The sequence below is a fragment of the Gasterosteus aculeatus genome, chromosome 2, assembly GCF_964276395.1.
Source record: "Gasterosteus aculeatus chromosome 2, fGasAcu3.hap1.1, whole genome shotgun sequence".
Lineage (NCBI taxonomy): Eukaryota > Metazoa > Chordata > Actinopteri > Perciformes > Gasterosteidae > Gasterosteus > Gasterosteus aculeatus.
The window spans coordinates 2,900,128-2,923,745 of record NC_135689.1 but is presented as its reverse complement, the minus strand read 5'-3'; the positions used below and the strand labels follow the sequence as shown (position 1 = coordinate 2,923,745).

The following is a 23,618-nucleotide window of genomic DNA, read 5'->3' as shown; positions in this document are numbered from 1 at the left end:
AAAATGGAAATAATGAGGTAAGATGTGCACAGGATCCTCCATAGTTCGGTGAAGTTATTAGATATTCAGACTGACGGACCGGTCTGCGAGCTGGACGCATTGCTCTTAATGTGCCGGTAATGATGGTAAATGATGGTTGTAGCTGGTTGTCGTCTACGGTCCACTACGATCACCGAAGGGGGGCGTTTGTTTTTTGACAACGTTTTATCTCATAATTTCTTTTTATCCCCTTACATTAGTGCAGAAATGGGCTTCTATAGTTGTGTGAATGCGTCACTCCAGCCAATCCAAAGACGGGGTTTGTAACCAATCAGGTGGAGAGACCATGGTGACTGGCTCCGCCCCCTTACTGCCAAAAAGAAAAACAGCGAGCGCGTAGAAAACACCTTCGAGCGCGAGCAGAGACTAACCTCGCGAGCGAGGAAGTTCACGCTCCGCGAGCGAGCAAATATCTCACGCAAGACAGCCTTTTTTTTTAAAATTCCGATTATTAACTTTTCTCAATCGAGACCGAATCGTTTTAGAGAGAAATCGAAAAAATCTATTTTTCCCCCCACCCCTACTGGTTATGCGGTATGAACCATCTCCCCAATGCACAGAGCGGCACGTCATGCTGACGAGAGAACAGGTCAGTGTTGCGTTCACGAGTATGTGTACCTGAAGCGCTCCTCCTGCAGAGCTTGCATAACCACCGTGTAGTCTCTCTGGTAGTGGCTCTTCAAACTGTCCAGGTTCTCCTCCAGCCTGGCCTGGCCCTCCCTCATCTCCTGCACCTCCTGCAGCAGCATATCCAAGCTGGAGCTCTGGCTCCTCTCCAGTGTGTTGCCCTTGGAACTCGGGGGACCCCCGGGGGCCCCCGTGGTGCTGTTGGCCCCCGCCGAGCCCGACGTGGCGCTGGAGCAGTCGTCCTCGCTGCCGTACCTGGGGCTCGGCTGGAGGTGGTGCCCGGCGCTGCCCAGAGAGCGTCCGCCGGCCCCCGCCACGCCTTCCTCCCCCGACGGGTCGTCCAGGGAGTCTTTGAGCGACGGGATGTTGTCGGCGCTGCCGAACTTGTTGCGGATGAGCGAGGCGATCTCCCGGGGCTTGGAGACCACGGCCCCGGCGGCGGAGTGGGTGGCCTGGGAGAAGCTGGAGAGGCCGCCCTTGACGCTGTCCACCACGCCCTCGCTGAAGCCCGTGACCTTGGCTCCGACGCCCTTCAGGCCCTGCTGCATGTCCCGCAGGACGTCCTTGGGCTGCCGCGGGATGCCGTTGTGCTCCACTTCCCGCAGCTTCCGGTGGTAATGCTCCAGTTTCCTCTGCAGCTGCTGGATGCTCTGCGCCGACTTCTGGTTCTTTTTCTCAAAAACCTGACGGCCACAGAGGGGGTTTGATTAGCGAAGGGGTTTAGCGAGCATTACGCTGCAATAATCCACTCCGCCGTTAGGACATGTAGTACGAGCTCCATCCTTCCCCCTGAGGACAATCTAAGTGAATTAAGGGGTTATGGTTTTAATGCACTGATAGTCACATAAGCCCGGATTAGTTTCCATTGGGATGGTTTGTGCCTCTCATCTCACCTGTTTGATGCGTGCGCTCTGCTGTTTGTCTGCATTGTTGGCCAGTTCGAGGTACTCCGCCACGTTGTCGTCCCGGACCGTCTGCTCGATCTTGATCTGCTCGGTGAGCTTGAGGATTTTCTGCTGCAGCTGGGCGATGGCCTGCTTCGTGCGCTGAGGGTCGGGGGTCCCGTCCTCGCCGCCCGGGAGCGAACCGTCCGCCGCGCACGACACGGCCACAGCGGGCGCCTGGACCAGCCCGCTCACCTCCAGCCGGTCGATCTGAGAGGAAGGAGACGGAGAAAGATGCTGACTGATGCAAAAAAAAAAAAAAAAAGGCTTCTGCATTTCTGTGGCCGTTTGCCAGGAAAGAGCTAAACTAGATACTCGGTCAGTTTCTTTAAAGAGGAACAGGCATAATGTCATTTTTTTCCATTCGTTTTCAGTGAAAAGAAAGTGCCAAAAAAACGTTTCGGGACATCCATAGAAATCTTTTGATTTTGTTTTCTATCGATAGAAAAGTGAATCATTTTCAATAAGTGCACATCCACAGGTGGCTGCGAGTCGCTTTGCTTATGAAAAGACCATCAGCCTGATCTCCACTTCTATTTGTTCAGTAGATAAATAGAAAGACTCACAGGATATTACATTTGTGTTCACAGATTAATAGTTTGTCAATAAGCCACAAAGCATTGGTGTAAGAACCAAGGAATCTCTCTAAACTGGAGTTTTCCTTTGTTTCTTAAGCTACGACAGAACCTTCCATCACAAATGTTGATTTTCCCTCAAATGACACGAACAATAAAGTGACACTACAGCCAGTTGTGATTCATCTAGGCACTGTGATCAAAATATTTCTTCTTAGAATATTCTTCTCATGCACACACACACACACACACACACACACACACACACAAAAGCAGCTGTTGTGAGAAAAAGCCAGGGAGGACAACGGGAACTTCTCAGAACAGACGTGCCTTTATTTCCATAACAGGTCAAAAGCGAGCAGCAGGCTCACCTGCATGACTAACCGATGACACAAAGCACAGCGCATCCGGGAGCGACGAAAACAAAAGTCCACATTAAAAAAAACACTCCCTTTAGAGTTCAAACCAAACCAGCTGTACTTTTTTTAAATACCTCCACCTCATTAACAGCCGCTCACCTTCCCATTGGTCACACGGAGGAGCTTTTCCCAGTGCATTTCCCCCCCGCACCGGACACCGGCTCGGTCCTTCCGCCCTCGCGCTCCGTTAGAAGTTAAAAAAAATAATATATATATATATTTTTGTGTTAAAACACAACAAGTTCCGCGCCGGTTCCCGGGAGGCTTCGCCGGGCCGCGCGCGCTGCAGCTCGTCGGGCTCGTTGTGAGAGTCGCAAAGAAGCACCTGAGAACGACTCCGCGAAGCCCCGCCCCCCTCCCTCCCTCACAGCTGAGCGATGACATCATCCTCCGAGCGGCGCGGCCGGCCGCCGTCAATCATCCCGACAGCGCGAGCAGAAATAGCGCTTATAAGCTGTAATAGATTCACCGACCAATAGGAACACGAGTACTACACAAGGAGGTCTAGTTGTACTTTCCAGAAAGCCACTGGATTGTTCTACTGCATCAGAATGCAGAAGTCTAATATTTACTCATACAGACAAAATACGTTATCAGCCTTTACATCAATACAATATAGCACCATGTTCATCAAGATAAGCCACTAACAGTGTTGTAGAAATGGTAGTTTGTGTAAAAGGGACGGCTAACATCTCCAAAACTAAGCCACCCACACCAAAACAATCCAGAATAGCACTACGTAATACTTTATTTTGGGAAGAACTGTCCTTTTAAGCTCATCTTAGACTAACAACCACAACTTAAATTGCATTAACCTTAAACCAGTCAAACAGAAATCTCCTCGTTTAAAGTCGAATCTTAGCTAATCAAGCTGAACACGAGGCTACTGGTCAAACTGGGCCCTGATGCGAGACCAGCTCCTAGACTCTCGGTCTCTGCAGACAGATCATCAGCTCTACAAGAAAAACCAGTTTCACGTCCAACCGCCACACCTACACAAAGACACACACACACACACACACACACACACACACACACACACACACACACACACTAAGCTACGGGCACATTTGAGATTTGGCAACTCATCAAAAGTTTTATTTCTTTTTAGATAATTTGGCTTACAACTTTAAGCCAAATTTATATTAAATATGTATTTTTATTGCTGTGCGACAGCGTTTTAAGAGTCAATTAATTGGACAGCTGTTGTGCGCGTTGTGAGTCGACATGAGTGATCAAATCCCGTTGACGGGCAGCCGAGGCGACGGAATGAATCACAGAACTGGAACAGCCTGCTGGGCCGGCGCGGGGAGGAAGAACCCCCGAGGTGACGTCTCACAGCGGCACCCGGTCCGTCTCGGCTATAAACAACGCGGTATTAATAGCTCGACGGGGGCGAGTGTGAATTAAGCGCCCGCTTCATCCATACCAGCCTCTTCTTACGGACGACCACATTACGGGAGTAATTCAAGATGACGACATGTTATCCGGTAGATAAAGAGGCCAAAGGGCGAGGGAGCGGAACCCTTTGGACCCGGAGTTCCCCCCCGCGATGCAGAGCAGAGCTTCCACACACTGATAAGCAGGCCGAGCTCACCGACCAATACAACTCCCCACCCCCCCCCCCGGCCGCACAGATGCTCCGTCAGGTGGCTCCAGGCCGCCGCCCCCCCCCCCCCTCCCTCCTTTGCACGTTTATGACCTGGATTTCTTTCCGCACACGCGGCTTTCACCTCAGACGCTGCAGATAAGGCCGCGAACAAATTGTCGATCAGTGTCGTCCCCAAATGAGGGGAGGGTTTTTTTTTTTTCTTCCCGCGGCTAATCGCGCACGTAATTAAAGACGGCGAGCTGAGGGATTAGGCTAATTTGCCCGTGTTAACAGAGCCGAGCTGAGCCACTGAAGCAAGAAGCGACAGGCCCTGCATCACTGGAGCCGGTGTGGCCTAATGAGGGAAGCTGAGTGAGAGGAGGGGGGGGGGGTGATCCCTCTCAGATTAGTCTTTATCAGTAAGAAAGGAACACGAAAAGCCATCAGCTCCCCCCCCGTCCACACAGGAAGGAGCCTGTTCTCACCGCGCCCCCGGGTCGTCCTGCTGGTGCACCAGGATGTGCGGCGGCCGCTGGTCCCAGTCGAGCTGGTCAGAGCCGCCCTGACTTCCCTCCAGCCCCCCCCCCCCCCCAGGGGGGCCGGAGAAGCCGTAAGGCCAAATACATCTTATTCAATGTAAGTCGCTCTGAATAAAAGCGTCCGCTAAATGACCTACTAATGTAAAACATCTGGTGCTGCCCATCACCTCCAGCCACCTCTAAGTCCCGCCCACTCGTTGTAGGTCACCGGAGCAGCAAACGGGCCGATATCAGAAGGCTCTTTGTGATGCATTTCAGGGCGATTTAGCAGCTCGTTTCTTTCGCCTCCACAGCTTTAGACATGCATGCCCCCCCCCCTCCTCCCCCCAGTTTCACTCCACTTTTAGTTCCTCTTGCATGTATATGTTGTTGCATCAGGTGAAACAGTTCAGTAAATATATTCAAAAGCAAATTCAGAGCCCAAGTTTCCAATCGGGTTTGCTGCTGCTGATTGTTAAAAGATGGAGGAATTGTCCAGCACACGTTTAAGAACGAAACAAACGGCCACCTGTTGCAGACTTACAGCTTTACATGAAGGACTTAGAAACGGTATTTAGCAGTTGAATTCATGTGGAGCAGTTGCTCCGTTTCGTTTCGTGCACGTGATGCAGGTCACTTTGTGTGTCAACGTGCAGGACCTCGTTGGTCGTTGCGCGTCGCGTTCCCGTGACGCCGGCCTGCGTTTCTTATGCCAAAGATGCAACAGTGATACAATAAGCCCAGAACTCCGCTCCACACCGCCCCTATTGACTCTCTGAAGTAAGGCAGACGGTAGATCATCCGCTGCTCCACCGAGGCTTATCTACCGTCGTCCTCGCTCCATTTGTACCTCTGCCTTTCTCGCCGACCTTATCGCTGGCCTCCCCAGGCAATCATCCCGGTATCACTGAACTTCACACTCCTGATTAGTCGCGTTCGATCTTTAACCCCTTGCAGTCAATCAGAAAAGCGGTTGTCACAACAAAGTGGCATCACGTAGGGGGTCCTGCTGCCTTTTATCAGACACATAAAAATGGATCAGGTCCCGGTTAGGGTGGTGGAGCGGACGCGAGCACGCGGCGAGAGCATGTGCTTTATTGGGAGGTGTCCAGCTGAACTTTGTAGTTGTTTGCGAAAAACAATCGGTGCTTGTGACAAATCAGTTATCAGATATTTGACCCTCAACGGTTCTTTTCCTGCAAAGCTCCTTTCATTTCCTCGTAGGTTCACGTCCCACGCAGGCTGAATCCAGCGCTGCTTAAATCCACACAGAAGGTCTTCTTTTAAATCTTGTTTTCAGGGATAAAATGTGGCAACAACAAGCTCCTTACATCAGGTTGGGAAAATTACACAACTCCATGTGATGCCGGACAAGTGGCTCTTTACTCAATCACCCGTGAATTAGCACAAAGCACAACACACACAATGGACAGGCGCGTGCGCGCACACACACACACACACACACACACACACACAAAATGGGGACAGTGAATTTACTGAGGAATTCGGAGGGTGTGAAAAGCCCTTCATGTTCACATCCAAAACACACGTCAGGGAGAGCGCCGGTCTGGAGAGAAAATGTAAAAAGAAACTGCCTTTTTTTTTTAGCTCCTTTATCACAACAAAGACCTTCGATCGATTTCAAGTAAAACCATTTTTGCACGGAGATATTGTGTAGAACCGAATCTTTTAATACAAGATCTTATTGAGTCACAGGACACTTTAAAGCTGGTTCACGACATCCGCTTGCGTCTTCGATCAAAGAGTCAAAAGCTTTCAAATACAAACGGCGAGCGGGATTCAGACTCACGGGGGCCGGCGCAGGAAGTGGAGCGTCGGCGGCGGCGTCGGCGGCTACCAGGTTGAGGATGACCTCCATGGCGGGGAGACGCATGCGCGCGGCCTGGATCGGATATTTCCGCTGTGCCCGTCTACCCGTCTGCGCGTCCCTCGGGGAGGGGAGGAGCTCGGCCCCGAGGGGCCACTCATCGCTCGGGACCCTCCCCCCAAACAGTGACCCCTTGACCCGAAGACCACCGGGCCGTGTCCCCACGCCGCAGCCAGGAGGTGGAGACTCTCGGCAATCACCGGAGCCTGGACTGCATGTCCACGGTCCGCAGTTGGGCTCCTGCGGCAAAGAACCGGCAGTATCGACAGCCGCCGAGTCTCGGGGGGGGGGGGGGGGGGGGGGGCGACGTGCCGGCGTCTCACAGAGCGGCCGCTCCTCAAAAGCCCACCAGCTCGCTTCGGCGCCGACAACCAGCTCAGGCAGAGAGCCTGTGCGTACGCGCTCGGCCAAGCACGAGTCCCACAGACGGCGTCTATCCGTGGGAGGGGGAGGAGGACTCCTCGTGAGCAAAGGGGACGGGGGGGAGTGGGGGGACGGGGCCCAGGCGGTTGAGCGGATGAAGACTCGCGGGGGCTAAAAAAGATGGGAAGCCGTTGCTGCGGGGCAGTTAAGTGTTCAAAGAGCCCGTCGGGGATTGCAATCCTCAGAGGGAGGAGAGAGAGAGAGGCAGAGCCCCGCAGGACGGATGTGAGGGGAGCAGACGGGGGAGGGGGGGAGAAAAGAGGAGCCCACCGGGAGCCGTCAGTGAGACGGAGCGAGAGAGGGAGCAAGGGAGAGAGGGGTTGTGGGAAAGCTTTGCGGAGGGAGGGAGGGAACGGGGGGTGTTTCCAGGCCAGCGCCGCTCCAGACCGGGAGACTAGTTCAGGGCCGGAGAGCGAGGAAAAAAAAAAAAAAGTCCACTCCCGCCTTGCAATTATCTCACAGCTAGACCGTCGCGGCCAATCGGCTTCCCGAGGGATCGCGTTTAACGAGTCGCTTTCCAGGTTTGCAACCGACGAGACGGACGACAGCGTTTCTTCTCGTGCCGGCCGATGCAAACAAAGAACGCGGCAGCGGCAGATTACACAAGTAGCCGGTCACATGACGAGTACAAATCTGCTGTTCAAAAGTGTTCATGTGCGTCCTCACACACCCGACTCCGGCTTACGATTGCGTCACTGCGGTTTTTCCGTCCAGCACAGCTTTGGTTCTCGCTATTTCGCTGCGACGGCTTGGGCTCATTTCTGCTAGAAGTTCATTAGCAGCATTTCTTTTGGGGACAAGAAGTAAGACGTCACCTACAATCCCGTGTTCATTTGTTTCATTTCCACACGAGGTCATCGGTGGTAATCAGACTCAAATTCATCGTCAAATACTCCACAAACACTCTATTTTATGAGCGTCGGCCCTTTTGTCCCCGATGAAGCCTCGGTGTTTGAGAGACGTCACTTTCCAAAGTGAACAAACCAATTAGGGAGATGGAGCACAGCGGGAGGGGGGGTGGGGGGGGGGGGGGCAGGACTGAAGACTTCAGGGCAGAAGCCCGGGGGAGGGAGGAGAGGAGGGGGCATGAATGCAGGCTTTAATGAGAGCGAGGGAGGAGATCAGGGAGCGGAGAGAGAGAGAGAGAGAGAGAGTGAGTAGGATTTAGGGAAAAGGCTGCTTACGTAAAAAAAAAAAAAGGACAAACCCAAGTTGTTCGGGTGGGAATGTAAGCGTGTGACACGGCGGCTTGACCTCAGTATTAAATGGATGTGAAACACGGAGGCCTTTTAAGGCTCATCATGGCAGCAGAAAGAGGGAGCTGAATATCACGTAGCTCTGTGAACAGGAAGCATCGCCAGCGGCAACAAGACGGGTCAAACTGAAGAGTTTATTAAAACGCAGCCACCTTTCACGTTTATTCCATAAATGCATATGTGGAGAATAATGGGAGTATTTAGGGAGAATGTTAAATCACTTCAGCTGCTTTATATTTCGTCATAGATTTTACTTTAAAGTCACTGTTACTTTTGTACTTTGCTACTACGCATATAATTGATATATTTTTAAGTTAAAATATTTTGTGAGAAATATAACGCTTTTTTTCCCCCAGTTTACGGATGTCAAATATTAGCACGCTAGCTAGATAAAGCTAGCGATAAAGATAATTTAGTGAGTTACATCTGGCAGTTAGTAAGTAAATATTTAGCAATAACTAATTATTGTGAGTTTGTGAGCTGAAATGAGTTTGAGTGGTGTTCTTTATGAAGTGATGAGTGTATCGCCACTTAAACACTGACTCACCATGCCTAGTTTGAACAGGAGATCAGCTGGTGTTATTGGAACCATGACGCATCATACATCATAAGTGGCTTTGATTCGTCATACGGGGGGGGGGGGGGGGGGATTTTCTTACAGACGGCTGTAAGAAAAACGTCAGTTCAATCATTCGTCCCTGAGGAGAAACCCCTTTAGCCGTTCGTTCTTTGCCCTGCTCTCATTCCAGCATGAGCCCTGGGGGGGGGGGGGGGGTAATCTAATGCCCGACAGGGGACTGATGCTCGAGGACAAAACAGAGTGTACAGTTTATTTGGCTCATTCAAACATAACAAAAACACAATGACTGTCAGCCAATTACACACCAAAGACAAGGTGCCACTGGATTCCACCCAATGATGCAGATGGTTTCTTTAGGTTAAAGATCCATATTTTCTACTTGCTTCCCAGTCCCAACGACCTGTGACCTAGAGATACATTTCCAGGATTTACAATAGATGAATGCGCACAGATGTGTGTCAGTAAAAAACACCGTGGGGATCTTTTTGTGGCAGCTAATTAAATACGTTTGAGACTCGACAAGAGAACAACGGCCCAACTGGTTGCTTACGTCACGTTAGAAGAGCTCTTCCCTTCTCACTCACACATGCGCGCTAAACACGTGTTAATGGGAGAAGACCCGCTCGACTGGTTATTTATGTGACCAATCCGGAGCTGGAGGTCTTATCTGGTTATACGACCCACCCAGCACAAGGACTTTAGGCTGCGACGGTATCATGTTATCTGTAGTTCTGTGGATCCTCTTGCACTGAATGGAACACGGAACGTATGTGACAATCCGTTTAATTACCTTAATAAATCCAATAATACATCTACATTTTTCTTTAAGACAGAATAAAGCAGAGGGGCTTGAACATATAGCAAAGAATGCACCCACTCTTAAGAAATTGCCGTTCTAATGGGAGCTTACATTTTAGTTTTGAATGTTTATTTTACACGAATTCAACGTATTTTTACACTACTGATTTAAATAAACCAGAGAAGACGACAATGCAGCATGTTTTGGAGACTGACGAACACTTAATAGTCGGTTTTGTCTTTGCAAATAAATAAATACTGATTATTATTGTTGAAAATAATGGAGGGTTCATTTTAAAATAATCACAATATATTAGAACATTGCTTGGTTAGGGTGCTAATATGAGGGATTTATAAAGTCATTCATTGCTACTTTATACTTTCTAAAGAAAATTAATTTACCAACATGTGGTGACACAACAGTACCGAGCTGCATCCATGCTGCTCCACCCGGGAGACACGGCCGCTTTGGCGCCCTGTGCCGTTTTGTAACGAGCAAAGAGAAAATGAATTCTAAAAAGATGAGCTCACACCTGAAGGCTACAGGACAGACTTGTGCGGCGACGTTCCCACGGCATCTGGGGACGTTCTCCTAATGCAGAACACGTAAAACCGGTCGTCATTCGCAGGACGGAGCCTGGAGCCGAGCCGCGGCCAGGCGGGGGCCACGCTGCCAAAAGGTTCTCCAAGAATTCAGCAGAAAGAGCGAGCGGGCGGCTGTGATGTAACTGGACTGGAATCTGAGAATTGAGTAACAGGCAGCCATGCGGACATGCAACTTGAATATCAGACATCGCCACGGCTCTGCGTGAGGATTATTTGGGTAGAAGCAACCAAGGGCCCGGCCCCCGCCGTGGGACCATGCATTGTGATGGGTTTCGGTGTGGCGTGGGTTTGGGGGGGTGAGAGGTTACGTAAAAAAAAAAAGGCAGAAGAGCGAGAGCTTTGTCTGTACGGAACGGCGGATAATTCAAGCCCGAGAGAGGGGAGACAACCATGACTCGGGCTCAATACGGGACCCGTGGAAAGAAGCTGCCCCGTCCTCCCTCGCCTAAGCTCCAGTACAATCAACGGCCCTATTAGCGGTTACATAAACCACTGGGCCCTTCACACAGAGGCCTTCATGGCTGCCGAGGTCAGAGGGCGTGAAAAACACCCGCTGTGGCCAACGCGAGGCAGGCGGGAAGTACCAGTAAGCAAACGTCAACAACAACAAGCCAAAGCAGCAGGGCAGCCTGGAGGGGACGCGTGTAAAACAAATGTCATAGTTCATACTACACTGATCACGTCTGCGTCAGCTGATCCAGGTTAATGTTTCAGTGTTCAGATCTGTCCACAGCGCGTCTGTGAGTCCGCAGGCGATGGTGATGTTCAAGAGGCAGCGTGGGACAAACCGGGTGAGACATGGGACGTTTGTGTGTGTGTGTGTGTGTGTGTGTGTGTGTGAGAAGGAAAACAATGGCTACGTGGGCCGAGACGACGTTTGTCCACTGGTGTTGGCGGTTGGGATTTGTTGGAGCGGCTTCTGGTTATGCAACGTGGAAACAGACCGGGCACCGGACCAAAAAGTTTATCTGGCTGAATGATGGACAATACCCAGAGTGCCATGGGGCAGTACCCGGACCCAAACACGCAGCCAGCCTATTCATGAGCAGGAAGATGAGGAATCTAGAACAAACAGTGCAAAGCGTTTTGGCCCTCAAAGAGTATTTGGTCTGGCTCCTTCTCAGTATTCTTGTTTTCGTCCACCCAAAACCCCGTAGCACTGACTCTCTGTGGCCCCTTGTTGACCCCACTTTGGAGCAGACTTATTGGATGGTCGGGGGTCCGGGTGCTGTTTTGATAACGTTTAAGAAGTAGGCCACTGAGAAACGCTACATTTCACAGCCGGTGGAGCAGGATGAGGATTGTCCCGTCGCTAACATGAAGCCCTCGGTACCTAAAAAAAACCCTTAGGAGGGTATTTGCTATTCAGATCATCTCACTCTGATGTGGAGTATGCATAATATTTGAATAATGTATTACATACAATCTGATTTCATCCATTCACACAACCGTCACGAGGTCCATGAGACTCCCCCTGTATTTCTATTCCTAAAATTAATGTGAATTATCATATTAAAACAGAAACTGTTGCCCTAAATAAGTCCTACCACCAACTACAGCCTTAATCCACAAGGGGGCGCTGCAGCACGTAACATCGTAACAAGTGTTGTGTGGCCAGCTGAGTGCTCCTGGCCTCTCTTTGACTGCACATTTCCTGTCAATAAGTGTATTATTGCATTCCTTCCTTATCACTCCTACCGAGAGCCATGCAGCCGTGCAGATGCAGCGGTAACAGCCCCGGGATGAGGTGTGTGGGGGGGGGCGTGCAAGGTGGATGAACACAATTTCAAAGACAGGAGATAATAAAAACAAGAACCCGTGTCCAGCATCCAGACAGTGACAATTTGTGATGGTTTGTTGTCTCAGATGGAACATTCTGAAGCAGCTGGAATAACATGGCGCCAATGTTCTCTCTGTGGCCTCGGGCTTCTTTGTGAGCCTTTCTGATGGGATGCAAACGGATTCCTGCTGATCTCAAGAGGTTCTGATCAGATTTGAATTGTGTGTGTGTGTGTGTGTGGATGTGTGTCCTAAGTGGGTCAGTGGAGCAGCGCTGAGCTCAGCGATCTATAGCCTCATCCATAATTCATCAGCATCACAGAGGCTGCGGGCCGAGCAGGGAGTGGCCGGGATCTCTGCTCTCCCTCAGACGATGAGCGATTTCCCCTTTGAAAACAATCCGCTGACCTCTCGGAGCAAAGAGGACGACACCAAACACCCGTTTCTCACAAAAGGTCCACGGTGGTGCACCTGGACGACCCGAGAAGCTCATTTCGGAGGCTTAAAGCGCCCGGCGGCCTCGATCACAGCGAGCGATGAGGTGGCAGAAATGAAGCCGTCAGAGGAACAGACATGTGGGTCGAGGGTGACCGGACGTCCTCAGTGACCGACTGACGGGCCAACGGCTGAGAAAACAGCATCCGTGCACATACACACTAAGGTCTTCATTACCACACACACACACACACACACACACACACACACCAGCCCAAAGAGGAAGACCAGCTGCAGGCCAAAAATAAATACACAAAGGATGACCGACAGTGACTCACTGCTGACATGCACACTTCTAGTACATGAACTCATGCACACACACAAACTTTACATGTCATTTAGCTGACAGTCTCATTCAGGATGCAAGTGCATTGTAAGTATTTTTTATAACCACTTAAAGTAAAATGCTGTTACATCAACAACAGGAAGTTATTGACAACAGAAGAAGCCAATCAGCTGTTTTGAGGAAAATCAACTTCTCACTGGGAGGAATTTTAGTGAAACGTGAAAGTCTCTGACTTTCTTTAAATACATTAAAGCATTTAAACGTCCTTGAAAATTGAACTGATCTGTCTGTTAATGGCGGGCGCGGGCACACACACACACACACACACACACACACACACACGCACACACAGTCTCTCGTTTGAATTCTTCTTTTCACAACGTCACACCCACCTCAATTGTTTTAGCCACAAAAAGATCTTGTTATGTATAAACCGTGAAGCCGTGATGAGTGTGTGTCAGTGTGTGTGTGTGAGTGTGTGTGTGTGAGTGTGTAGTAGCTAAAACGCGCTCGCACCGTGGTGAACGCTACGAGCGACCGGCACCGGATGAGGGCGTTGGCCTAAATCTAGAATCACATATGAATATTCAGCAGCCTAATTAAGGGACGCTGGGGCTTCGCTTCAAAAGGAGCCCGAACAGTTGGGGGGGGAGACTTCAAACACACACTCACGTGAGGCGCACACACACACACACACATGCACGCACACACACACACGCACGAATACATGCGCTTGATTCAAGGCTGCTCGTTGGGATTATACACGGTGCAAACAAAACATTTTGAAATGCATGCATTTACTCTGCGCTGTTCATTCTCTTTGAAGCAGAGTCCCATCGAGGTTCGTCAACTTTTCTTTCACTGATGCTGCCGCGCAGTTCTCTCACACTTTAAATGCGTGTGAAGAGGAACAGAACAGCACTGAGATCTAAGCAACAGGGTCCCATTCCAACACGCCTTCTGCAACCAGAGAAAAGCTCAATCACGCTGAGAACAAACTCCATTTAGGAAGCAAGACGCTCTGGCAGATTGCACAGGAGTCTAATTGTCGAAGACGCCTCCGTCCCGAGCTGCGAGAGGTCTTTGTTGCACCGCACGGGGCCGATGAGGCGGCTGTGAGATCAGACGTGAACCTGTGAGCGTTTCCGCCGGGTAAAGCCACCACGGCCCTCTTTGAACACCACTCTGTTACCATGGAGACGGGCCAGCGGCGCCACGTCCGAGCATTGGACACGGATGAGAGGGAGAGGGAGAAAGGGAAGGAAACGGTTGCATCCAGTGAACATTAGTCCAGGTTTGGTTCCTAGTTTTGTTGTCTAAAACACTCACTACTTAACTTGCATCAAAGGCACCTTGAGGTTGCAGCTCCTCAGGAAGCTCAGTGGCTTCGGGATGAATTAGAACATTTTTGCAATGGAGGGGAAACATTAAGTAGTAATTACAGAGGAACTTTAAAAGAATTACACAAGAAGTGCAGTGAAACGATTAAATACAAAGTTACAACCTCTATTTTTTACAGGCTGAACAAAGTCAACTAACTGATTTATTTAATTTAACTTCCATTTGCTATGAATAAGATTTAATCAATACTAAACCAATACTGCTTATCAATACTTTAATTGGCTCTTTTGAAATATTTTGTTTATTTTGAGAAAAATCAATATTGCTTTCAAATACATTTGCAGCTCAACAATAAGCATTCATTTATTAGCCTATTAATATTATTTAACTCAACGCTCCACAGAGGCTGAGAGAGCAGTACGAGGCTGATAATTAAAGAACCAACAGCCGACCAGTTAACTCACTTCACAATGAAGCATCAAGACATGAGAGGACGCGTCAGCGTCCACGTCTCTGAAGTTTAGATGTCGAACATTTTGCCCGGAGGATTGTTTCGTCGTTGCCTTCCAGAAATGTGCTACTGTTTCAATTTGGTTGTTTGTCCGTTTTTTTTCTTGTAGTTAATGTTGCACAACTGCACTTCTGTGTTGCTCCTCGAACAGTAAGCACACACACACAGACACACACACACACACACGCGCACACACACACACAGAGTAAGGAGAGAGCGGACAGAACACAAGATCCATTGTGTTTGATTCACAGTCAATAACACAGTTTGTTCTTCTGATCAATGACGGCCTCTTAGCCGCACACATACGCACACACACACACACACACACACACACACACACACACACACACACACCAAGTAAAGCATACATTGTTTGACCAAAAACATATTTACGCGTAGGAGTTTTTTGTCTGAGATGAGTGCTTGAAGACTAACGAGAGAACACACCGGAAGCGACAACGACCAAAGGGAAGATGAGACGGCAGAAACAAACACACACACACACACATTAGAAAAGGACACTTATTTGACACCTCACTACAAGACCACAAGCCAAACCCATTAGCAGCTTTACACTACTTCCTCATCGGAGACGAACGCCGCAGTAAGGCCTCAAACTTAGTGTTGGAAAGAGAGAGAGAGAGTCTCACAGACACTCGCACACCGCGCCGGAAAGACCATTTCCCGCCGGGCGGCACCTGACAAACGCAGCGGAGCAGTGACATCACCTCCAGTGTGGCGCGAAGAGCACGTGCTTCATCGTCGCCGTGGAAAGTCAATCGAAACTGGGTTGTTTGTTCACACACAGGTCTGAGCAGAGAGCCGGGCTTTGATGGGACGCATCAGAGCGGAACACAATTACAACGTTTCTTACATTAGAAACATGTAAGCCTCTGTGTGTGCGAGGCAGCAGAGACCATGAAGAAAGATCATACACCAACAGCAAAGGGTTGAACAGCGTATTCTGCAAGGTAAAAACGTGACGTAAACATTGCAAGATTACATCCGTCTTTTTCCAATTAAGTTTGCCTTTTGGGCGTAACATCAGGATCAGGATCACACGAGACGGAAAGGACGACTAACAATACAAGTGCAGCAGAAACTTTGTCTGCAACTGCACAGTAACAGTTTAAATTGAATAGATGTTGAGCCTGATGGCTTTTAAATGCATCTCTCAAGGAAATAACAAAAATGATAACAATAAACCCGCTTCCATGTTCTTCATTATTTCCCTTTGACACATTATATCCAAACAAGCTCATTTCTGTGATTGTCAGTCAGTGTATTATATTTGAAAGCAGTTGAGGAAAAAACTGCGGGCAAAATTGAATCGGCGTGCGTTAGATATAGAACTCGAAATAAATCAAATATATTTAAAAAGCAGGTATTGAATATCCAACCACACATTGCTGAGAAGATGTTTCACACAGCTTTGCGGCTGCATCTTGCTTCTCTGAATGATCTAAACGTGAGGCATTTTGTTTTTAAATGGGGAGGAAATGTTGACATGGAAAGCACAATATGTGGCAGATGAAAGCAGACAAAGGATGAGCAGGAAGACAGGTGGACATGTGGAGATGCGGCCTGGGGGAAAGACAGAGTGGAATCGAGTCGAGGTCAGTGAACCTCTGCAGACGGACCCTGGAGGAGGACGTTTCAGTCTCACGCACACACAAAAACGTACCAGCCTCCAGCTTTAGCTTCCGTTTCATCTCTCTGCAGCTCAGATCCCACTGGAGGTTCCTCCTTGGCTCTCCTGCCTCCTCCTTTGACACAAAACACTTGGCACCTCGCGGCCTTCTTCTATTACTTTTTACTCTACGTGTCTCCCAGAAGAGAGGAAAGACCAGACGAGTCTCCGTCAGTCTGAGGGCGAGACTCTGCCCTCCCCGAATCTCTCCTCACGCGCACGCTGCTACTGCTACTGAGCATGCGAGGAGCCAATTAATTATCGGCTAATTGTAATTAATCCCACAGGCGGAGCGCCAGCTGTAGAGCGGCGGGCTCTGAACAGACCTAATGCCGAGTTTTAACAGCACCGGGGGACAAACACATCACGCTCACAGACAGCTGTGGAGCAATAAACCGCAAGCGAGTCATAAACTCTCGCCAGTCAGCAACAATCCATCATAATATTTACCAATAGTTACATCCCATGGCGACGGCTCCGACCGACCGCCGCCGCCGCCGCTGTGACACGAGTTGCTGTTTAACGAGAGTTACTGTATGTATCCAACTACGTAAAAGTGAGTCGAAACTCCAAAACGAAAAAGGTGACCTGCAGGAACCGTGCGTCCGCCCCGAGGAACGACCGGCTGAACGATGGCTGTCTATTGTTTCGCCAATCCGAGAGTCGACCTTTGAACATTTTTTAGCACCAAAATCACCAACTGTGCACACAAAACCAAAGAAGCTGGAAGACAGAAGAGCGGTGAAAAAAAAAAAAAACATGCAAGATTTAAGAGAAGCGTGCATGAGTGTCGCGTGGAGATGGGAAGACGGCGCCATGGTTCTGATGGGCAGACGAGCCCGTGGGTTTTGAGCTTACCTTGGAGTACTGTCTACGAAGGTTGAAGCGCTGCACCATCCTGATGTGCTCACAGCTGGAACCCCGGTTCCAGACCTCTATACTGATATCTCTTCAGAGAGCAAAACGGCAAACACTGTCGAGTCCACATTCATTCACCCACACACACACCCACACAAACACACCGACACACATACGGAAGGTACACACACTACACCCCCCCCCTCTCCAAACAGCCATGAGCACACACGCTTCTAGACATGCAAACACGAGTGAGGAGAAGATGAGGAAAAAGAAAAAGAAAGGCAGCAAACAGGCAGCTCAGCTGTGCCCTCTACTCATATTCATCCCCTGAGCTCCGTCTCCCCCAGACACAAGATCCTTACACCACATGGCTGTCAAAGGATTTACAGAGCACACACACACACACACACACACACACGGTTTCTGCTACCTCTAGTTGCGCACACACACACACACACACACACACACACACACATACTGTACACATATGCACAGCCATCCACGTCCTCTGTCACACAACATGCACCGCACTCGGCTCTCACTCATCTAGGACGAGGCAAGGTTGCCTCGTGCTTCCTGTCGCGGAGCTGAAGGGTGGGGCGAGGAGGAGGGGGAGGGGGGGAGAGATGGAGGAGGAGGAGGAGGAGGGACCAGCTGACAGTCTGCACTAACTAAACCTCTCAAGGGACACAGGGAGGGGGACAGGGAAGGAAAGAGCGAGAGAGACAGAGGAAGAAAGACAAGGGGGCGACATAAAGGGGGGAAAGAAAGGAACGAATCGTCCTTCCAAAACAGACACATTATGACAAGACACGCAACCCCTGACCTCCACTCACAAAAGGAAATCTCCCATACACACACCTCCAAGGTCAAACGCGCTGTTACCATGGCAACCCCGGCCGGGTCGGGGGGGGGGGCTAACCACGGCGACAGCTTGGGCAGACCTGAATGATTTTGCTGGGTTGCAGGGCGGAGACGGGGCCTTGGCGTTAGCAAAAGCGACGGGTCGACGGACGCCCATCACACTGACAGAGCGCAGTTGTCTGGCTCTTAGCCCCGCCCCCATCGTCCCCAGGTGAGGTCGCTCCCTTACCTCTGGACGATACCCATTTTTGGCAAATGGAAAAGGCGTCTTCTAAATTTAGCCCACAGACTGAATCTGTCAGGGATGTTGGATATTAACGCCCACTGGTCTTGGCTGAAGTGATCACTCCACCTGTGAAACCCCGATGCAGAGTCCTCGTCTCGGAACAGTTCATCAACCCAAAAGATCCGCCTGCCCCGCCCGCAGGCATGGCGAAGCTCGCAGCGCAAACACAACCTCCCGGTGAACCGAGCCCCGCTCACAGCGGGTTACCTGATCTGAGAGTGACATCTGGTGGCAGACAGGACCAACTGACGTCCGGAGGGGAGGTTGAACCTCCTCCCCTGTTCGAATGAGCCAAAAGTAACCCGGTAAACTATTTTAAATACATTCCCTGGATTAAACGCACTATGGTCATACAAAAAAGGCGCCGCTATTCCCAAATAAAGAGATGACAATGACTCCATGGCTTACCCTGTCGGTCTCCTCCGTGGACTGGTACCCTGACGACAGCACCACGTCGCCTCCGGTGTACCCGGGCTTGGGGCTGCTGGGCGCGGTGTCGCTGGTGGAGGAGGAGCGCGGCCGGCTGGTGTGCTGCTGCGGGTCGTGGGTGTGGCGGCGGTGCGGGGCCTGGGGGCTGCCCCGCAGGAGAGGGTCGCGGTCTCCGCTGCCGGAGCCTTTGCTGCGCCGGCTCTGCAGGCTGGTCCCGCGCCTCATGGTGCCGGCGGCGCCGGAGCCCCGGCCAGCTGCAGAGGGAACCACAGGGGCAGAGAGGTGGTCAGATTCGGGGCAGCGGGGCCCCGAGGCATCCCCGGGGGCAGCGGGGAAGGCGCCACCCGCTGACACGACAGAGGAGGACGAGGAGGAGGAGGAAGACGAGGAGGAGGGGATGGCGGAGCGAGAGAGGGAGAGGCGTTTACGCTGCTGCTGGAACAGCTGTTTCAGTCCCTGGCCAAGAACCCCAACGCTCTCCCTGGCGTTCTGGCTCATCTTACTGAAGGAGGGGGGCTCTGAGTGGGATGAGGCCCTTTTCAAGCCCGGGCCCCCTGCTTCTCCCGCAGTTCCAGGACCTGAACTGGCGCCCGCCCCCTCTGGCCCCCTTTGAGTGTCATTGACCTGCTGCACGTGGCCCCGCTGACCTCGCATGAATAGCGGTTCTCTCTATCAGTTGGACATGCGGCGGGTCAGAAAGGGACAACGGCCGAGGTACTGCAGACTAGAGACCAGTACAGTACAGAGTACAGTAGAGAATAGTGGAGGTGGAGGTGGAGGTGGGGGTCTGGTGGAGGGTTGGATCGGCTCAGAGGGATGAATCCACATTGGGAGCATGCAGCTTCTACTCGGGAACGAGTCGCCCTGCCGGTCTAGCACAGACAGAGAGAGGAGATGGATTATGAGAGGCGGACACTCATTTTCCCTTTGGCTCGTGACATTTGCATCTTTGAAATTGAAATGAAATGGTTGAAAACGTTGGAATGCAAAAAGGCGGCCGGCTGCACAGCAATCATCTGCCTCTCAGCACCACAATCAGTGTGCAAAATACCTTGATTGACACTTGAGACCCAACACTTCAGGACGGGGTCCTTGAAAACACCTAAAACTCATCACCTTGACAGTAAAGAAGGTATTTTACAAGCGTATTGTGTCCATTGGTAATAATTAAATACAGTTCAGAACATTTCTCCACTAGGAGAGGATTGTTTTGCATGGGACATAAAGTGGGAAGTTTGCTTAATGATGCAGGTAATTGTCAAGTGGCCTTATTGCTAATAATAGTAGCCGAGGTCATTTGGTTGACTTATATTCACCGGCTGCCACCAGGAATTTTGCACACCGACCCAAGTCAATTAGGGTTTCAAGAATAATATGAATACTGAATATTATCAGACAGCGACAGCTGACCAGGCCCTTGAATCATTCCACTTTCAAAGAGGCCAACGTTGCACGGGCAAATACAAAACAAAGCAATGAAAAGGAAAAATAAGTTGCATCCGGTTTTGCTCCAGGATGACAAAACATGTCAGCACAAATGAATTCAAGAGCAAGCAGGTGCGTGGTGGTGAAATAAACGACAGCCTGGAGTCAGAAAGGCACGAGAGGCTGGAGGAGTGAAGGAACGCTGAGAAATAATGACTCACGTCAGGGGAAAGAGAAAAGGACGCACTTACCAGCAGCTGTCAGCGTGAGTCACTCTGGATCACCTGAGAGGAGGACGGACGGACCAAAGAAAGAGAAGAAGAGTCACTCTCAAGATGCCAAACGTCAATCGTCACTGACACTCAACACAATCCGGCGTCCAGAGAGGACAAAAGTGTCCTCAGAGACAGACCGGCAGAGTGAGTCTAAGTCAAGTCACAAATCTGTCTCGAATACTGCAAATACATTTTTTTTATGTTTAAATATGATCAATTTCCTCATACTTTCAGGTTGTTTGTTTTCTTTCTCCCTCCCTTCCTTCCATCCTGCCGTAAAATCAAGTCAACGTGATGATGACTGCGACGTATGAACGTTCCACAGACCCGTAGAAGGACGAGTCAGTTACCGTGTGCATCATAATGCGAGCGTGCACCCACACACTTAACGGCACTTCCTGGCAGTCGCGGTGAAGAGTAATTAATTACACGGGGATCCGTGCTGTTGTTTCGGGGGGGGGTAAACCTTCGTTAATCCTGTCCCTCTGTCTGTAAATCCCCTCCTTCCTCCACAGGATGATCCCAGCGCTGTATTGGAGGGTTTCTTGATTGCCTACGGTTTTGTATCCGAACTAAATCCCTCCTTTGGAATGCTTTTAGAGGACAGCGGTTTATTGTAGAGTCGCTGAGCACGTTTGTGTTTGTGCGAGACGTCCCGCCTCTCCGTTCGATTCAAGCAAGCGCACGTCCTTCCGCCTCGACGAGGTGATGACGCAAATCTCTGAATGGCGGCCGTGCCCTTCTGACCCAGATTAGCTCACCACATCCAGAAACACTGCACCAACTGCTATTCTTCTGTATTCAAGCCCCCCCACCCCCCCCCCTCCAAAACGTAAATTCTTAACTGCGTTTGCTGCAGGCAAAGTCTCCCCTCGACCCCGGAGGCATGCGAGTGTGAGGATGTACTCTGGTGCATTTAAGCCACCGGAGACACAGATCGGCCTCAATGAGTCAGCAGGTTTCACACAAACGGCACAATACCGTCAAAAGGTGAGTTGCACATGACCACATGGACAATGAACTCTCTGGAGTGGTGTCTCCGTCATGCATGTCCTTGTGTAAATACACACACACACACACACACACACACACACGCACACACACACACACACACACACACACACACACACACACACACACACACACACACACGCACACACAAAACATACGTCCTTGTCCTTCGCTCTGAGCCTCATTGCATTCAGCGCGCCGCCATCCGGTGCTGAAGCCTTTGTCTTTGGAGAGATGGTGAAAGGTCGGCAGGCAGGACGGACTAGAATTACCTATGTTTTGGTAATATGCTATGGCTATGTTGCGGTTTACGTTGGTGTCTGCCAAAAATGTTACGGGTCTAGATTCTTGAGTTATGGATCAAGGCGTGTTTCGTGAGGTGACCACTGAGTCCCGGGTTTGCGCCCAATATGAAGTCGTCCACCGAAGGCGTCCTCGTGATCGGGCGAGTATTGGACGGCCCTACGGTCAGAGTGACCTTTGAGTCTGATTCTAATCTGTTAATCTTTGAGTACAGGTGGATTTTTGGACCAAAATTCTAAGAAATTCCGACAGTTTAAAAAAAAAGAAATGTTATTTCTGAGAACAAACTCTTAGACGAACACGCAGATGAACAACCCAAAACCCTGATGCCAGGAGAAGAAAATAGAAACGCCCTCCCTCACAAAGCCCTCACCCAAGATTCAGTATCGTAATAAATAAGTGTTTAACAACCAATATGTTGCTCCCTTCAGGGAACATATCGTCCATTGATATGAACAGTGTCGTTCCCTTCAGCCACTTGAATAGAAAACAACTGCAGCTCCACTCAGACTGAATGCTCATATTGATTAAGAAGGGTTCTGAAAATGCATCCATTATCATTATTGACAACAATCACAGGTGATTATTTAAGAGGAGATTACAGGGGGAAGAGTGACAGCTCAAACAGTTGAGTGATGAAGCGCATGACGTGCAGATCATTTATGTATCAGTGGTTTCATGCAGACTCACAGTACCCCCATCACCATCCTGTAGTTTGACTCATTTATTTAACATGAATAAAGTTAGACATCTGGGCCCAGAAGCTCAATCTGGCCCGTGCTCTTTGATGCCGGAGCATCCATGTTGCTCATTGCTGAACATACAGTAGTGCATCTCTAAATATGGCCGTGGCTTACACAAGCCCGTGCTGTGCTTCCACAGGGAATAGAGCGGCCTTTGTTCCCTCGGAGCCTCACACAGGCCCATCGCTGCGCTTTGTGCTGCGCCTTTCACTGACAGACACACATCAATACCAGGGGAATTAGGCCAGAGAGTTCTGGCAGCGAGGTTTTTGTGTGTGTCTGTGTGTGTGTGTTTTTTATCTGACAAAGACAAAAAGGAAACAGAGCAAGATTAATGGATTTGCATTAAAACTTTATGGGGAAATGTGCATCTGTGTACATACGTTGAGGTGTCTTTGACTGATGGAAGCTGGACCATATCTCATTCAGCAGCTGCGTGATGACAGCATGGGCAGGAAGCAGGAACAACAGATATTGTATTTATCTGTGTGTGTGTGTGTGTGGAGGGGGGCAGAGGATAGCACGGTTGTGTCAGCTCCGACAGAGCAGGAGATGACTTCAGCACGCTGCAAAGGCGGCGATAAGAGACATCTCTTTGTATGAGACGGGGGCAGCGAGGGAAGAGACAGGAGGCGCCACAGAGGGCCGAGCGGATCGAGAGGCACCACGTCGCCGCGGCCGTGTCGGGTTCAGCCGGGGGCCGTCGGCACAGAGTGCGTCGGAATGAGGAGGTGAATGGCAGGTGGTTCCGCGAAAGAGGCGGCCCCGCGGGGGCCTGTTGCGCAAGGTGAAACCCCGAGGGAGGCCCCGCCGCAGGCGCCTTTACCTTTCCAGGAAGAGGACAAACCAGAGCACGCGCAATCATTCACTCCCACGCACGCGCCGAAAGGACTTGTTGGTGCCGCGTTAAACTGCCCGTAACACATTCAGAGGAGTTACAGTTCCCCTCAAAATCTCGCAACGTGGTGAAGCTTGAGCTTAGTTTTGTCAAAAAAAAGTAAACCCTTTCTCACAAGGAATGCCGAAGTCAAATCTTCTCCCAGGTGGCTCAA

General features: G+C 50.3%; 1 protein-coding gene across 13 annotated transcripts in view; it reads right to left on the bottom strand.

Moving 5' to 3' along the window:
* The window catches only part of tmcc1a (transmembrane and coiled-coil domain family 1a), a 33,366-nt gene that overhangs the window by 4,697 nt on the left and 5,051 nt on the right, over positions 1–23,618 (bottom strand). For 2 of the 13 annotated variants that reach the window (XM_078082899.1, XM_078082904.1), the window contains exons 3-6: positions 20,486–20,518; positions 18,789–19,681; positions 1,560–1,820; positions 658–1,349 (exon numbers count right to left, since the gene is read on the bottom strand). In XM_078082899.1, the coding sequence (XP_077939025.1) occupies positions 658–1,349; positions 1,560–1,820; positions 18,789–19,463 (1,628 nt within the window). In that variant the 5' untranslated portion in view covers positions 19,464–19,681; positions 20,486–20,518. Of the gene's footprint in view, positions 1–657; positions 1,350–1,559; positions 1,821–2,703; positions 2,922–6,523; positions 7,201–17,227; positions 17,802–18,788; positions 19,682–20,485; positions 20,519–20,737; positions 20,860–22,949; positions 23,604–23,618 lie in introns of those variants that run through there. The other 11 variants (XM_040194154.2, XM_040194155.2, XM_040194152.2 and 8 more) reach the window with 9 other exon arrangements.